Here is an 18005-nt window from a genome sequence, read left to right as displayed (position 1 = left end):
GGGCTGTCAATAACTGCTGGTGCGCGATGTCTAATATTAAAGAAGTCTCAAGGTATTGCTCGCCTGAGGTAGAGTACCTTATGATAAGCTGTAGACCACACTATCTACCAAGAGAGTTCTCATTTATATTATTCGTAGCCGTCTATTTACTACCACAAACCGATGCTGGCACTAAGACCGCACTCAACGAGCTGTTTAAGGCCGTAAGCAAACAAGAAAATGCTCATCCAGAAGCGGCACTCCTAGTGGCCGGGGAATTTAATGCAGGGAAACTTAAATCTGTTTTACCTCATTTCTACGAGCATGTCACATGTGCAACCAGAGGGGAAAAAACTCTAGACCACCTTTACTCCACACACAGAGATGCATACAAAGCTCTCCCTCTCCCTCTATTTGGCAAATCTGACCATAATTATATCCTCCTGATTCCTGCTTACAAGCAAAAACTAAAGCATGAAGTACCAGTGACTCGCTCAATACGGAAGTGGTCAGAAGACGCGGATGCTACGCTACAGGACTGTTTTGCTAGCACAGACTGGTATATGTTCCGGGATTCATCCAATGGCATTGAGGAGTATAGCACCTCAGTCATCGGCTTCATCAATAAGTGCATCGACGACGTCATGGAATACAGGCAACATCCACATCGAGCTGAAGGCTAGCGCTGCCGCTTTCAAGGAGCGGGACACTAATCCGGACGCTTATAAGAGATCCCGCTACGCCCTCAGACGAACCATCAAACAGGCAAAGCGTCAATACAGGATTAAGATTGAATCCTACTACACCGGCTCTGATGCTCGTCGGATGTGGCGGGGCTTGAAAACTATTACGGACTACAAAGGGAGAAACCCAGCCGCGAGCTGCCCAGTGACGTGAGCCTACCTGACGAGCTAAATGCCTTTTATGCTCGCTTCGAGGCAAACACTGAAGCATGCATGAGAGCACCAGCTGTTCCGGACGACAGTGTGATAACGCTCTCGGTAGCCGATGGGAGCAAGACCTTTAAACAGGTCAACATTCACAAAGCCGCGGGGCCAGACGGATTACCAGGACATGTAGTCAAAGCATGCGCAGATCACCTGGCAAGTGTGTTCACTGGAATTTTCCACCTGTCCCTGACTGAGTCTGTAATACCTACATGTTTCAAGCAGACCACCATAGTCCCTGTGCCCAAGGAAGCAAAGGTAACCTGCCTAAATGATTACTGCCCCGTAGCACTCACGTCAGTATCCATGAAGTGCTTTGAAAGGCTGGTCATGGCTCACATCAACAGCATCATCCCGGATACCCTAGACCAACTCCAATTCGCATATCGCCCCAACAGATCCACAGACTTCCTGACGGGCCGCTCCCAGGTGGTAAGGGTAGGCAACAACACGTCTGCCACGCTGATCCACAACACTGGGGCCCCTCAGGGGTGCGTGCTTTGTCCCCTCCTGTACTCCCTGTTCACCCATGACTGCGTGGCCAAACACCATCATTAAGTTTGGTGACGACACAACAGTGGTAGGCCTGATCACCGACAACGATGAGACAGCCTATAGGGAGGAGGTCAGAGACCTGGCAGTGTGGTGCCAGGACAACAACCTCTCCCTCAATGTGAGCAAGACAAAGGAGCTGATTGTGGACTACAGGAAAAGGTGGGCCGAAAATCTGACAGTTTTGACACTCAACACTGCATCCTTTATTATATAGTTGGTTGGACCTCGCTAAAAACACGTAGGTCACTTCATTATTCTGTTTTTGTTCATAAAGCCTTACTCAATAAACTACCAATTGACTTAACATCATTGTTGAAATATAGAAACTCGGATTACAACACTAGATTACAGGGTTGGTTAATGCTGGAGACTCCACGTGTAAATCTGCCTTTTCCTACCAGGACCCTATCATGTGGAATAATCTCCATGTAACATTTCATTTGGATGTGTTGTTGTCTCAGGGTCAGTTTAGGAGAAAGGGATTTTTACATTGATAAATGGGTTTGGATTGTTTATTGTGTATATAATATTTGCAATTTATTTAATTTAGTGTTTTAAATTGTATATAATGTTCTTTTCTGTATTGTTCCCAGGGCACATTTGCAAATGAGACCTAGGTCTCAATGTGTTTTTCCCTGGCTAAATAAACATTGACGGGGCTGTAGTGGAGCGGGTCGAGAGTGTCAAGTTCCTTGGTGTCCACATCACCAACAAACTATCATGGTTCAAACACACTAAGACAGTCGTGAAGAGGGCACGACAACACCTTTTCCCCCTCAGGAGACTGAAAAGATTTGGCATGGGACCCCAGATCCTTAAAAAGTTATACAGCTGCACCATCAAGAGCATCCTGACCGGTTGCATCACCGCCTGGTATGGCAACTGCTTGGCATCTGACCATAAGGCGCTACAGAGGGTAGTGCGCACAGCCCAGTACATCACTGGGGCCAAGCTTCCTGCCATCCAGGACCTATATACTAGGCGGTGTCAGAGGAAAGCCCAAAGAATTGCCAAAGACTCCAGTCACCCAAGTCATAGACTGTTCTCTCTGCTACCACACGGCAAGCAGTACCGGAGCGCCAAGTCTAGGACCAAAAGGCTCCTTAACAGCTTCTACCCCCAAGCCATAAGACTGCTGAACAATTAATCAAATGGCCACCCGGACTATTTACATTGACACCCCCCTCCATTTGTTTTTATACTGCTGCTACCCGCTGTGTATTATCTATGCATAGTCACTTTACCCCTACCTACATGTCCAAATTACCTCAACTAACCTGTACCCCCGCACATTGACTCGGTACCGGTACCCCCTGTATATAGCCTCATTATTGTTATTTTATTGTGTTACTTTTTATTATTTTTTACTTTAGTTTATTTGGTAAATATTTTCTTAATTCTTTCTTTAACTGCATTGTTGGTTAAGGGTTTGTAAGGAAGCATTTCACGGTAAGGTCTACACCTGTTGTATTCGGCGCATGTGACAAAGTTTGATTTGATGCTTTCTCTTCTGTGAAGGTAAAAACAGGACAGTTTTACCTCTCTTAAAATTGTGTTTCCCAGTGAGTGTTTAAAGAAATTCACTCTAAAGAATCAAACCATCCAACCAATTCAGTTTTGGCACACAATCATCTGACTGTCTGTCAACTTGTACAGGTTCTTTGTTACAAGTTAAACAAGCAGTTACCAAAGTCTAGTCACACACATTCTGTCTCAAACGGCTTCTTGACTTGCATTAAGCTGAGCTACTTTATTTACAAGCAAACTAACGCATTATCCAGGAGGCAAAATATTAAACTGACATCATTAAATTGGCTCAATTGACTTTTTAATTCCACTCACTGACAGCAGGGCCAGTGCAGTAGTGATGCAGGCATATCTAGTGAGGCTATGCAGTAACACATGTAGTATATGTAGCTATGAATGTAGTTTTGTATGGCACCCACCTGCTGGATGCTGCTGTCTTTTGATTTTCTTCCTATCTGCAGGCAGCACAGCCACACCACTGCAATCACTGCAATCATGCTTAATTACCAGATTAGAAGATCCAATTAGCAGATCTCCTGTCTTTCAGATGAGGCCGCTGCCAACACATCCTTTGAAATTAGATACTTTTGGTGCCCCCCAGGGGTTGGCATTGCTCCTCTTCAAATTGATCGCACTCCCGAAACGGCAACGTGCTTGTTTGGGGTGTGGACACCTTGTTTCCGTACGCTCTTGTAGGTTTTGATTTATATTTCAGAGAATGTGGAAAGAGACGTTTGGGTAAATGTGTCATGGGGAAGTTGCGCACAGGTTTAATTCACTGTTCTTTGTTGAACTGCCTCTGACTTTACGTACACATACTAAAATGGTGGTACTTAAAGGAGATACATTTGAAACAAAGCCCCCTTGTGGAAACTAGGTGAATTGCCTATAACACCTGAATTCAAATAGCTCTACCCCATCCGCTTCCCCTCCCCCGCAACTTCCTTAAATTTAGCTTTTGAGTCTTTTACTTTCGGTTTTGTCCACCAGCTTCAAGCTGCTGAAAATACGATATTGTTTGTTATTTTAAAGATATTTCAAAGTGATTTAGATGGTACAATTATTCTCTACGCTTGCTTGTTTTGTCACCTAAACTGAAATTGGGCAATGTATAATTTTAGCAACCAGAAAATGGCAGAGCAATATCTACATGTTGGACGCTTGCCCCAGTTGCCGTTGTTGGTTGTGGTCGTGAGGAGATGACCACGCCGCTAATTGACGCTGATGGAAGAGTGAGTGAGTTTTTTCACATATCCTTAACCTCTATCGGCACATTGATTTGGGTAAAAACACTGAACTTCAGACCTTATACTAGGGCTGGGGTTAATTCCACAAATGATATTCTAATTCAATTCCCTCTCCTTGTAAATTCCATTTAATTCAATTCAAGTTCAGTCTTTGAATTCAGCGATAATTTAATTCCTCTGTTAGGTAAATTCCAAGAATTCAATTCCCAATTCAATATTATTCCCAACAATTCCACACATTTTAATTAAAATTAAATTCCCTCAGGCTTTCAGGCTGATCATGTCACTGTTCAGGCTGATCATGTCACTGGAAATCAAAATACAAGTTTAAGCTTAAACAAATCCTGCAGTAAATGTTTTATACGGAGTGCATTCATTCCATTTACTGGGCAATGTACAAATATTGATTTCCAGTTAAATTACAAAGATTAAATGTTTTTCCAATTCAAACAGTCCAAACAGTCTAATTTCAATTCCAATTTCATAACTTGAAGATTGTTGAAATTTAAATTGAATTCAATGGAAATTCTTCACTTCGTGAGTGAATTTAAGAATTCAATTGGAATTTCAAATTCAATTGGAATTTCAAATTCAATTGGAATTGACCCCAACCCTGCCTTATACCTAATACTTATAAGACCTGCTTAAGTATAAGACAATGAGAAGGATAGCCCCATAAGAGAACATGCATATCAACATGCTGCTGTATGTGATATACAAGATTGGCATGACATACTGCAGAGCTATGATTTAGTAGCCCCTGTGACACACACACACACGTGTACACATGTCTTGCCCTGTGAACACTAGCACAGCCACACACTCCAGCAGAGCCCGAGATTGCCTGTTGCCAAGCTCGCCTCATTGTGGTGCTGTCTAATTATCTCTAATCTGAAAATGGCTTAGTCTCCTCATTCCCTCTCATAATACACACACACGGACCTTAGCGGGGGACAGGCCAGAGCTACAGATCTACACGCCACCATGAGCGGGAACGCAGTGTGTTCACAGCACAGAACGCAACACATTCAATCACATATTTACAGACTCAGTCACACACAGACTTAAACACACACAAACACGCTTGGGTACATTCACATACAGTTACATGTCATAAGAGAGTCAAGTTCACAGAAACTTACTCACACACTCACTCACATACACACAGTAATGTTCATTTACAGTTTTGTATACAGTACCAATGGCATGTAGACAAAGCCTCTCTAGGCTAGCCTCTAGAATAGTTCACCTCAGATCGGGATTTATTTACGTTGCAACAGCTGACCATAAGCATCGTAGGCTGAAAAACAATTGGAGTTGGAGGCTGTTCTTGGAATTGGGTAGGTAAGAAGATATTTTCAAGAAAACCCTGAAACATATCCTTGCTTTCAGTGAGCGATGCTCATAAATTGGCTCGACTAATGTATTTGAAATCCCTGGTAGAGATTTACTAAAATAATGTTGTGCATATGAGTGTGTGTGTGAGTGCATCCTAAATGTTGAAAGGCAACAAAACAAGGAGAGATGGTGATAGGCCAGACTGAATACCATTTTAATTGTCCACCAGAAGATAGCATCTATTGCTATCGTGTGCTTCCTTTGAGAAAGTTATTAGAACTTGACAATGAGCACCCCGATCCAGGGTGCTAAAAAACAACAGCAGCCTTATCCCGAGGAAGCAAAGTAATTGACTCTGAGAGCAAGATCAAGTGTGGCTACAGTCTCCACTCACGAGATGGGGAGAAGTTGGGGGGGTGGAGGAGAGAAAACAACACATTTCCACTCTCTCTCTCCACCTGAACAGCAAACAACCGGGAGAGGGCTGGAAACACTCTCACCCTCTCTATCCTCTGGCGACACTTAACAAAACAATCATGGAGAGAAAGAGAGAATGAGGACGGAAAGGAGTGAAGGGAGGACAGAGTCAGGTGTCTGTGGGGCTCTAGTATATAGCTTGGGCGTTTGTCATTCAGGTCGTTTGGGGGTAAATTGGAGTGTGTTGTTCTAGATCAAAACCCAGAAACCACAGGGAGGTATGGATAACTGGGGACAATACATTCTTAGCAAGAACTATAGACACAGATTTTATTTTCTTTCCCACTGACAATATATACTGAACAAAAATATAAACTCAACATGTAAAGTGTTGGTCCCATGTTTCATGAGCTGAAATAAAACATCTCAGAAATGTTCCATATGCACAAAAAGCTTATTTCTCTCAAATTTTGTGGACAAATTTGTTTACATCCCTTTTAGTGAACATTTCTCCTTTGCCAAGATAATCCATCCACCTGACAGGCGTGGCATATCAAGAAGCTCATTAAACAGCATGATCATTACACAGGTGCACCTTGTGCTGGGGACAATAAAAGGGCACTTTAAAATGTGCAATTTTGTCAAACAACTTGAGGGAGCGTGCAATTGGCATGCTGGCTGCAGTGATGTCCACCAGAGCTGTTGCCACATAATTTAATGTTAATTTCTCTACCATAAGCCGCCTCTAACGTCCTTTTAGTGGGTAACCAACTTCATTGGGCAAATGCTCACCTTCGATGGCCACTGGCACGCTGAAGAAGTGTGCTCTTCACGGATGAATCACGGTTTCAACTGTACCAGGCAGATGGCAGACAGCATGTATGGCGTGTGGGCGAGCGGTCTGCTGATGTCAACAGAGTGCCCCATGGTGACGGTGGGGTTATGGTATGGGCAGGCATAACCTACGGACAACGAACACAACTGCATTTTATCGAGGGCAATTTGAATGCACAGAGATACCGTGACGAGATCCTGAGGCCCATTGTTGTGCCATTCATCCTCCACCATCACCTCATGTTTCAGCATGATAATGCACAGCCCCATGTTGCAAGAAGGATCTGTACAATTCCTGGAAGATGAAAATGCCCCAGTTCTTCCATGGCCTGCATACTCACAAGACATGTCACCAATTGAGCATGTTTGGGATGCTCTGGATCAACGTATACGACAGCATGTACCAGTTCCCACCAATATCCAGCAACTTCGCACGGCCACAATCAACAGCCTGATCAAATCTATTTGACGGAGATGTGTTGCGCTACATGAGGCAAATAGTGGTCACACCAGATACTGAATGGTTTTCTGATCCACGCCCCTACCTACCTCTTTTTTTAAGGTATCTGTGACCAACATGCATATCTGTATTCCCAGTCCAATCCATAGATTAGGGCCTAATGAATTTAGTTCAGTTGACTGATTTCCTTATATGAACTGTAATTCAGTAAAATCTTTGAAATTGTTGCATGTTGTGTTTATATTTTTGTTCAGTTTAGATGGATAGATCGAGAGAGAGGGAGGGAGGGAAATTACCCGAAGGTGTCCCGTTTGAAAAAGTGTGAGGGGACAAATCTTAAAAGAACACTCCTTCTTTGGTGGTGTCTTTGGTCCAAAGGAATCCAAGTTGATGAACCCCTCAGGAAGGTGCTGCTACTCACATGACACATCGCCACATCACAGCAGCAACACGCCATAGACGCCATCATGCCTGTGTTTTCTTCTCGGGTTGTCAGAGAATGTGTCTCGGGTTACAAAAGGTGTGGACAGCAGAGTGCCTTGACCCTCTCAAGCCAGCGATCCCTCAGCGAGTGTTACCGTGACTCCATTGTCTGTGGATGACATCCTATAAGGGCCGGTCACCAACTCTATCAGGGAAGCGTGTTTGAGGGTAACCCCACATGACATCACTCCCAATGTGGTCTGCAGATGGACACCCCCTGAGAGTCATCCTTTCCTTCCCTTCATCACAACTGTGTTCACACTGATATTTCAATTCAACCCCAAGTTCCTGCATCCACCAGCTTTGTTGGGACCTATTCTTTCTCTTTTGGTCTTTGTCTTGGAGTTGGACTTTGAAATGTCACTTGGGTGTTTGTTTGAGTTGTTGTCTGATTGAGGACTACCTAGAGACTGGTTCTGTCTGCCATTTTCTCCATACAATGAAGACGGCTCTCTGACATCAATACATCAGCTTACCTTGGGTTGAATGTTGCGTTTTGGCAGCTGAAAAGACTCAGTCTTTAGATTTACATAGATTTGCTGAAAGGAAAAGTTTAGATGACTTTTCAATAAACTTGAAAAATATAATATTTTCATCCTTTACTTTCATTCATTTTGGTCCCATTTGTTCAAATTAAGTCTAAGTCTAAATATTACATTCTTTCTATGTACAGTTCACAATACAATTTCACTTTTCTGAACGTAGTGTAAGCAGAATTCATTGAAGGCTCTCCGCTTTTGAGGCCTGCTTTTTGCCTGGCAACTGTGAAAAACAGTAAATTACCGATATACAGTGCATTCGGAAAGTATTCAGACCCCTTGAATTTTTCCACATTTTGTTACATTACAGCCTTATTCTAAAATTGATTAAATTGTCCTCATCAATCTACACACAATACCCCATAATGACAAAGCAAAAACAGGTTTTTAGAAATTTTTGAAATATCACTTTTACTCAAGTATTCAGACCTTTTACTCAGTACTTTGTTGAACCACCTTTGGTAGAGATTACAGCCTCGAGTCTTCTTGGGTATGACGCTACAAGCTTGGCACACCTGTATTTGGGGAGTTTCTCCCATTCATCTCTGCAGATCCTCTCAAGCTTTGTCAGATTGGATGGGGAGCGTCGAAACACAGCTATTTTCAGGTCTCTCCAGAGATGTTCGATCAGGTTCAAGTCCGGGCTCTGGCTGGGCCACTCAAGGACATTCAGAGACTTGTCCCGAAGCCACTCCTGCATTGTCTTGGCTGTGTGCTTAGGGTTGGTGTCCTGTTGGAAGGTGAACCTTCGCCCCCAGTCTGAGGTCCTGGAGCAGGTTTTCATCAAGGATCTCTCTGTACTTTGCTCCGTTCATCTTTCCCTCGATCCTGACTAGTCTCCCAGTCCCTGCCGCTGAAAAACATCCCCACAGCATGATGCTGCCACCACCATGCTTCACCGTAGGGATGGTGCCAGGTTTCCTCCAGATGTGACGCAAAGAGTTCAATATTGGTTTCATCAGACCAGAGAATCTTGTTTCTCATGGTCTGAGAGTCTTTAGGTGCCTTTTGGCAAAGTCCAAGCGGGCAGTCATGTGCCTTTTACTGAGGAGTGGCTTCCGTCTGGCCACTCTACCATAAAGGCCTGATTGGCAGAGTGCTGCAGAGATGGTTGTCCTTCTGGAAGGTTCTCCCATCTCCACAGAGGAACTCTGGAGCTCTGTCAGAGTGACCATCAGGTTCTTGGTCACCTCCCTGACCAAGGCCCTTCTCCCCCAATTGCTCAGTTGCTCTAGGAAGAGTCTTGGTGGTTCCAAACTTCTTCCATTTAAGAATGATGAGGGCCACTGTGTTCTTGGGGACCTTCAATGCTGCATAATTTTTTGGGTACCCTTCCCCAGATCTGTGCCTCGACACAATCCTGTCTCGGAGCTCTACAGACAATTCCTTCGACCTCAAGGCTTGGTTTTTGCTCTGACATGCACTGTCAACTGTGGGACCTTATATAGACAGGTGTGTGCCTTTCCAAATTATGTCAAATCAAGTGAATTTACCGCAGGTGGACTCCAATCAAGTTGTAGAAACATCTCAAAGATTATCAATGGAAACAGGATGCACCTGAGCTCAATTTCGATTCTCATAGCAAAGGGTCTGAATACTTTTTATTTATTTAATATATTTTAGAATAAGGCAGTAACGTAACAAAATGTGGAAAAGGTCAAGGGGTCTTAATACTTTCCGAATGCACTGTAGCACATACAGTACCAGTCAAAAGTTTGGACCCACCTTCTCATTCAAGGGTTTTTCTTTATTTTTACTATTTTTTACATTGTAAAATAATAGTGAAGACATCAAAACTATGAAATAACACATATGGAATCGTGTAGTAACCAAGAAAGTGTTAAACAAATCAAAATATATTTTATATTTGAGATTCTTCAAAGTAGCCACCCTTTGCCTCGATGACAGCTTTGCACACTCTTGGCATTCTCTCAACCAGCTTCATGAGGTAGTCACCTGGAATCTTTTTGGTATTTTATTAGGATCCCCATTAGCAGTTGTAAAAGCAGCAGCTACTCTTCCTGGGGTCCACACAAAACATGAAACATGCCATAATACAGAACATTAATAGACCAGAACAGTTCAAGGACAGAACTACATAAATTTTAAAGGCACACGTAGCCTACATATCAATACATACACACAAACTATCTAGGTCAAATAGGGGAGAGGCATTGTGCCATGAGTTGTTGCTTTATCTGTTTGTTTTTTAAACCAGGTTTGCTGTTTATTTGAGCAATATGAGATGGAACGGAGTTCCATGCAATAATGCATTTCAATTAACAGGTGTGCCTTCTTAAAAGTTAATTTGTGGAATTTAATTCCTTCTTAATGCGTTTGAGCCAATCAATTGTGTTGTGACAAGGTAGCCCTATTTGGTGAAAGACCAAGTCCATATTATGGCAAGAACAGCTCAAATAAGCAAAGAGAAACAACAGTCCATCATTACTTTAAGACATTAAGGTCAGTCAATACGGAACATTTCAAATAACAAAGAAACCACTACTAAAGGACACCAATAAGAAGAAGAGACCTGCTTGGGCCAAGAAACACGAACAATGGACATTAGACCGGTGGAAATGTGTCCTTTGGTCTCGAGTCCAAATTGGAGATTTCTGGTTCAAACCGCCGTGTCTTTGTGAGACGAGGTGTGGGTGAATGGATGATCTCCGCATGTGTAGTTCCCACCGGATAGCATGGAGGAGGAGGTGTTATGGTGTGGGGGTGCTTTGCTGGTGACACTGTCTGTGATTTATTTAGAATTCAAGGCACACTTAACCAGCATGGCTACCACAGCATTCTACAGTGATATGCCATCCCATCTGGTTTGGGCTTAGTGGGACTATCATTTGTTTTTCAACAGGATAATGACCCAACACACTTCCAGGCTGTATAAGGGCTATTTAACCAAGAAGGAGAGTGATGGAGTGCTGCAAGACTGTTGGAAAAGCATTCCAGGTGAAGCTGGTTGAGAGAATGCCAAGAGTGTGCAAAGCTGTCATCAAGGCAAAGGGTGGCTAATTGAAGAATCTCAAATATAACATATATTTTTGGTTACAACATGATTCCATATGTGTTATTTCATAGTTTTGATGTCTTCACTAGAATTCTACAATTTAAACAAATAGTAAAAATATAGAAAAACCCTTGAATGAGTAGGTGTGTCCAAACTTTTGACTGGTACTGTAGTTCTAACTTTCCACCTCAGACACTTTCTCTTCTCATGACCTTAGTTGAGCTTGAGACAGGCCTGACGCCTCACAAAGAATGGTTGCCCACTGTGCCCTATTAACACCAGGCTGGCCCATAGTATGTGTTCTTGGGGGGGCTCCAGCCTCTGGGTAATAACCTGGATAACACCCCAGACAGGCCGGGGATTGAGGAAAACGTCCGCCCCTGATTACCTGGCATCTTGTAGCACTGAGGTGCCATCTCTCCATGTCTTTAGTAATCTCCCCTCTCCACGGGGCGGCCAGCTGTGGAGAAAGATGGGTGATGGAGGATAGAGAGATCTGGGTGCCTGTGCTCGCTGGGTCCTGGCAATTTGTCTTCAAAGGCATTTGGTTACATAGAGGTTTACACTCTGGGCCCTGTTCAGACAGAACATGAACCAGGTGTGTCTAGGTTAGACATAACAACACTTTGTTGTGCTGTGAGAATGCACAATTGGATTAATTTTAAACCAGGTTACTGTGCGAGACAAAAAGTCAACCAGATATCATTTCCAACATGCAACAAAAGGACAATTGTTGTGTTGCCTCACCCAAAAGCGACTGTATACCTGTTTTTATTGACTATGGTATTGATCTTAATCCACGTGGTGAAGGGAGACGGAGGGTTAATCTGCCTTAAGGTTTTCCTTTCAATCAGTTGAAAACATACACCTTGTTATCTCCTTATTAGCTCCCATATCTGTTTGACGTGCAGAAAGGCAGGAACGCTCCATTCCTCCAGCTCCATTCCTCCAGTCTTATACGATTAAATCTTAAGTGTTTAACACGGATTGCTGTTGGTGGTAATGACTCCTCTATAAGCACCGTGCAATATGTTTAATTAAGTGACTCATTTCAGTCAATTTGGATGGAGAGAAATTTCAGGGGTTTTCATTACCATGGCAATTCCCTGTGAATTATTGAATATTCGGGGGCAGAATGGGCTGGATGAAATTAGGCGTTTGTTGGTTTGTGTGCGAGAGTGAAGCAACTCATTTCCAAACCATCTGCCCTCTCTGAAATTACACAATGCAACAATGTTGGTACACAGTGGACTTTTATAAAATTACAATTTCTCCTCCTCTGATTGCGTTAGAGTACAGTGGCGTTCTGTATTACCTGAGCGACGCCCCTCACTGCGAGCCATCATAAACTCCAATCTACAGCCGGATTGTTGTTGACTGCGTTCCCCGGCCCCCTGTCATACGGCTGCTCCACAGAGGCTGGCAGGGGAGGGCGGGGCGAGGGAGGAAGGGAGGGGTAGGGGTGGGCGTCAAGTGGGGATCACTCCCAATGCGGGATGGGAGGTGACAGTCAGCTCCCCAAGCCAAGTCCATTTGTCAGTTTATGTTAATTAGTGTCAAGTACAAGTGCAGTTGGAGCAAATGACCTGAGTGGGACGTCAAACTCACCGTGGACCCAGTGCCTCCTCTCCTCCCTCCCTCCCTCATCCACCCGTCCCTCATTCAGTACAAAATTAACTGAAAAAGGACACGTTTTATCCAGGGGAGGGGACAGAGCGAAATTCCCTGACATTTCCATAGGACTCTGTTTATCTCCCAGCCCCGACGGACTGGCGTAGCCCAAGTCCACTTTAACATCTTAGTAGGAAAGTGTGTTAACGCACGTCTTCACCTCCCTCCTTGACAAGAGAGAATTAGGTGTCAGAAGGATTTCTGCCGACTTTAATTGAAACTGCCCAGCGCGGGAAAAGGAAATCTGAAGTCAAAATAACCTATTAGGTTTATCAAGTAATGTTTGGTTGAGTTTGGCAAGTAGCACTGTGACTGTGGCATTCTCGTCCCCCTTTCCCTCCCCCACCAGTAAGTTGTTTATGAGGTGAGTTGGGTGAGGAGGAGGGGGGCGTGTTCCACAACAGCATGGGCTTCTCTCACTTCGTTATCCTATAATAAATTGTGGCCAGCCGTTTTAGTTTTTTGAGCTCCCACAGGAAAAGCCTTGAGCTGGGTTTTAGGCTAGAGATGAGTGCAGGAGATTGCGGTGTGTAACTATGAGGGATGGGCTGATGGATTCCACGCGAGTCGATTGCAAAGAGGATGGTTGTTCATTTTTCCCTCCTTTTCTCCATTCCCTCTAGCCTTCCTATCTTTCTGAGATAGCTCTTTGGAGGAGATGCACCTGTTTACATAAATAAGTCTGGAGTTAAACACCCAGAATGACAAAATGGAACCTGTGAGTCTTTGATATACAGTATATGGGAATGTAGCTGTGATATGTAGCATAGGCTATTACCAAAGGACAGCTAGTTTCTCACTTTTACAAATGTATAATCCCTCAATGAATCGGAAACTTTTCCCTCTGTCGCTGACGTAAGGCCTTGTCAAAGCCCCCGGTCTCCTATCTATTCTCTCCCCCAAACTCAATCATTTTCTAGCAGAGTGTGAGCTATCGATGAAATATTTTGCTCCTCCTTTGCGCTGTGAAGAACCAATCTAGTCCACAAACCGCCATTAACTTTTGGTTGTCATGGATCCCTACACTTGATCAATAACCTTCACATATCATTACAGCTTGGAGCCTCTGAGGCAGGCGCCTTGTTCTTCAGGCCAAGCTGGTATAAATCTTTCTTAGAAATTGCCTGGGATCCGCACTTTTTAGTCATTGCAGGCTAAATGTATTTCTCTGGCTCTGACTCGAGACTAGGCAGGGGCCAGATTTATTTGAACAGTGGTGCTTGCTCAGTAATATCGAAGTTGAGAACCGCCTGTATCACTTCATAAATCATGTTTAAATGTTCCACTATCTTCTGCTGTTCAGTAAAATGGCCAACCACAGTAGAGTTATGCATCCCCTTACTGTAAATTGGATAACATGCTATGTGATATGTAAATGCATCTTGTATAGAGATTCTCTAAAGACAGTAATTTCTGCCTAACAAATCAAACTCTATCCACATTCTGGCCATTTTATATGATTCAGTCAATTTGATATTTAGTTTCATTATAGTGGAAGCTGGAATATAAAATATAAATTTAACTTGAATCATATTGTGTGTTTTAGAAAGATCATCATGTCCTTTATTTGTGTAATTTCATAAATGTTTTCAGAATTCCCATTTTGCGGATTTCTTCCAACTAGGGGTGTAACGGTACACGTATTCGTACCGAACCGTTCGGTGCATGGACCTTGGTTCGGTCTGCACTGTGAACCCAAATTAATACATAAAAAAACGCTGCGTTGTAGGCCTCTTGAGTAAATCTAAACTAGAAAAAAAGACAAATTTCAGGTCATTCTGTAGAGCCTGTACACTAGAGCCTGTACACATTGTAATCAAAATGTAGATCTTAATTGGAGCATTTCAAACTGTCCTTTTGTGAGGCGCAGCCAGGAACTAGTTCTGTACGATGGCGAGTGGTGAGGTCGATAAATAAAAACGATTCTCCATCATCGTTTAAATCTCAAGTTTGGGAACATTTTGGCTTCCCAGTAGATTACAACGGCGATGGATAGCTTATGCAAATGTTGACACATTTACGCCGACATCACCCCAGTATTCCTACCACCGGAGCAAGACCAAAACGCAAAAAAACAAAAACACAACTGAATCTCCCCTCTGCATTCAAGCATCCCTTTTGCAGCTTATTCTGACTGGGCCAAATAAATGAAAGAGTGAGGGGTATGTTTATAGTCGTGGATATGTGCCCATTCTCGGTGGTTGAGAAGAATAGGGGGTTTCAGCATCTCGTGAAAAGTGCTCGAGCCACGTTACGAACTTCGTCCTCTCGCACCCATTTCAGCAAACCGGTAGTACCCACTCTATAGAAAGCAAGATAAAGCCTGTGTTGTGCTTACTACAGATGGCTGGACCTCCAGGGCTACGGAGAGCTACTTAACACTGACAGCCCATCACATTACCCCGGAGTGGCAAATGAGAAGTACAGTGTTAAAAAACCCTTAATGAGAGTCACACAAGTGTGCATATTTTTGTCTTTGTAAGAAAACATTATAGCATAGTCCTATACAATGTCTGAGCCACTTTATTTTAGTGTTGTTGTTGATGTGTTTTCATTTAAGAAAATACAAAGTGTTGATATTCCTGATTGTGCTCTCATCAGGTATTATATGACTCATGATCATATATGGAATCAGGAATACCAACACTTTGTATTTTCTTAAATAAATACAAATTAACTACAGTGACTGTTGGCATTTTAAATCTCCCGCTGTACCGAAACCGAACCGTGGCCCCAATACGTACCGAACCATGGGCTTGGTGAACCGTTACACCCCTACATCCAACTTGTAATATCAGCCCTTACTCTCCAACTCCAAAGGCTGGAGTAGCTGACAATATACTATAGGTGATTTATGTAATCATTATTTCTTTGGAGATCTCTTATCCACCAAAGTGGACGTGATGTCTTCCCATTGGCATGCACTGTTAGTGGATTCTCTAAAAGCTGTTTCTGTTACTGTGCTTACAGATTCCAGAGCTGGAGAGGGAGCACCGAGAGCAGTCGACCATGCGGTCATCGGAGGAGTGGTGGCTGTGGTTGTCTTTGCCATGCTCTGTCTACTCATCATTTTGGGACGGTACTTTGCAAGACACAAAGGTATGTGACAAACCCTTTTGTTTTCTATTTAGAAGCACCTCTGTGGAATCACAAGGTTAAACATTTAAAAAGAGCACAGACACACTATCATTTTATGATTTATTTTACTCAGTGTCATACTAGCATTGTCCAGGGCAATCAGAAAATCACTTCCCTCTCCCCCCAAACTCTGTTTTAGAAATTATATCATACCTCCTGAGCCCCATCTTATTGTCTCTCTGTTATGGCTACTGTACTTTTGAAGGGGTGGTCTTTAGAGTGCAGCCGATGGTTTTGGTTTTGATTCCAAATTACTCCCTGCCCTTCTCCATTCGATCTGGGCTATCGCCTTTATTATCAGGTCCAAAACTGTTGGGATGTGAATAATCCCTGTCGGAAATTAAATTTGAAGTGGATTGCTCATTCCCACTTGTTCGTTGAACTTGACAAGGTTAATTTGGAGGCGTGAGCTGAGCTGAAGAGGAATCTTGAGCATCCCGCGGTTAGGCTTGTTTCATGGAAATCAAATAATAGATTTTCATGCGCAAATCTTGAATGCCAATCAAGGAATGCCAACAGAGGGGGTTGCAGTGGCAAATAAAGAATTGACCTACCAGAATTAAAAACCTAGCACCTGATGTATAATTTGAGTTTGTGTAGGTGTGCAAAAGTTTAATGATTCTATTTATATGTATTTTATGAGATAATACAATATATATTTTACAGTTAACCTCATGGGTTGTTTTGGTTCAATGATTTGCTTGTAAATGCCAAGGAAACGTATGACTAGGCATTCAGGAGCTTAGGAATGAAGTGTCCATTTTTATGATTTGTTAATTCCTTGTCCTTTCCCCCCTTCAGGTACCTACTTCACGCATGAAGCTAAAGGAGCCGACGATGCAGCAGACGCAGACACGGCCATTATCAACGCAGAGGGGGGCCACAACAATTCGGACGAGAAAAAGGAGTACTACATATAGAAATCACAGGGCCCCAATAATGTCTCCTGTGGGACTCCACACTGTCTTTGGGTGAGGGGTGCTTGGGGTTGAGGTTGGGTTGGGTTGGGTAGGATGGGTTGGGTTGGGTTTAGGGGGGATTTCCCGGGATTGAACAATGTATAGTCCAGTCTGTGCAGCTGAGGAGGAAAAGTTTTGTGTGTATAAGGTGGAAAGATAGGGAGGGGAGAGTAGGTTTTTGGTAAGGGTGGGTAGGGAGGGAGGGGGGTTTGGGGGTTGCCAGATGTTGCCAGAAATCACTGTAGAGAGCTTCACCATTCGACACCTCCCAAAACTGCTGGTACGAATTTTGTTTAGTTCAACCATTTGCAGAAAATTCTGTGCCTTGTTCTGAATTTATTTTCTATTAATTCTATATTTTTCCCCTCGTCAACATGCCGTTGTCCCCTCTTCCACTCTCTTCATTATGATTGTGCTGTTGGCTTTCCTATGAGTGTAGAATTACACATCGGCTCTGTTCATCTCTCCCACTGTGTTTGCACACACGTCCTCTTCTGCATACCAAAAGCTCATAAGAACCCTATTTCCACTATACTGTGAGCAGGCCTGGTCTCAAGCCACCACCTTTCTTTTTTTCCAAACCTTTTGATAACTCCAAAACACATCCAACGCTTTACGTATCATCTTCGAAAAATGTACATGAGGAAAATATTATTACCCATAAATAACATTACCCCCCTCTTTAAAACACACACACAGAAATATAATCTAAAGGAAGACAGTGGAGGACAGTTAGTCTCGAAAACTGTCCTTGTTTTCATTTTATCTGAGCCAATTCCTATTCACTGCGGATGACTTGTATTCTTTCCTCTCTCTTCAATTTGTTTTTGAAATTAGATATGCCAGCACATTTAAAACATTGGCACTATTTGGAATAAGCAAAGTAGAAGGCACA

General features: G+C 43.2%; 1 protein-coding gene across 5 annotated transcripts in view; it reads left to right on the top strand.

Annotated features, from left to right (window-relative positions):
* LOC121579328 (cell adhesion molecule 1) overlaps positions 1 to 17290 on the top strand; it is a 467092-nt gene extending 449802 nt beyond the window's left edge. For 3 of the 5 annotated variants that reach the window (XM_041893819.2, XM_041893818.2, XM_041893816.2), the window contains 2 exons: positions 15984 to 16112; positions 16953 to 17289. In XM_041893819.2, coding sequence (XP_041749753.1) covers positions 15984 to 16112; positions 16953 to 17071 — 248 coding nt within the window. In that variant the 3' untranslated portion in view covers positions 17072 to 17289. Of the gene's footprint in view, positions 1 to 15983; positions 16113 to 16952 lie in introns of all 5 variants that reach the window. The other 2 variants (XM_041893817.2, XM_041893820.2) reach the window with 2 other exon arrangements.
* The last annotated feature ends 715 nt before the right edge of the window (positions 17291 to 18005 follow it).

The sequence above is a fragment of the Coregonus clupeaformis genome, chromosome 13, assembly GCF_020615455.1.
Source record: "Coregonus clupeaformis isolate EN_2021a chromosome 13, ASM2061545v1, whole genome shotgun sequence".
NCBI classification, from domain to species: Eukaryota; Metazoa; Chordata; class Actinopteri; order Salmoniformes; family Salmonidae; genus Coregonus; species Coregonus clupeaformis.
This window is presented reverse-complemented; position numbering and strand designations above follow the sequence as displayed.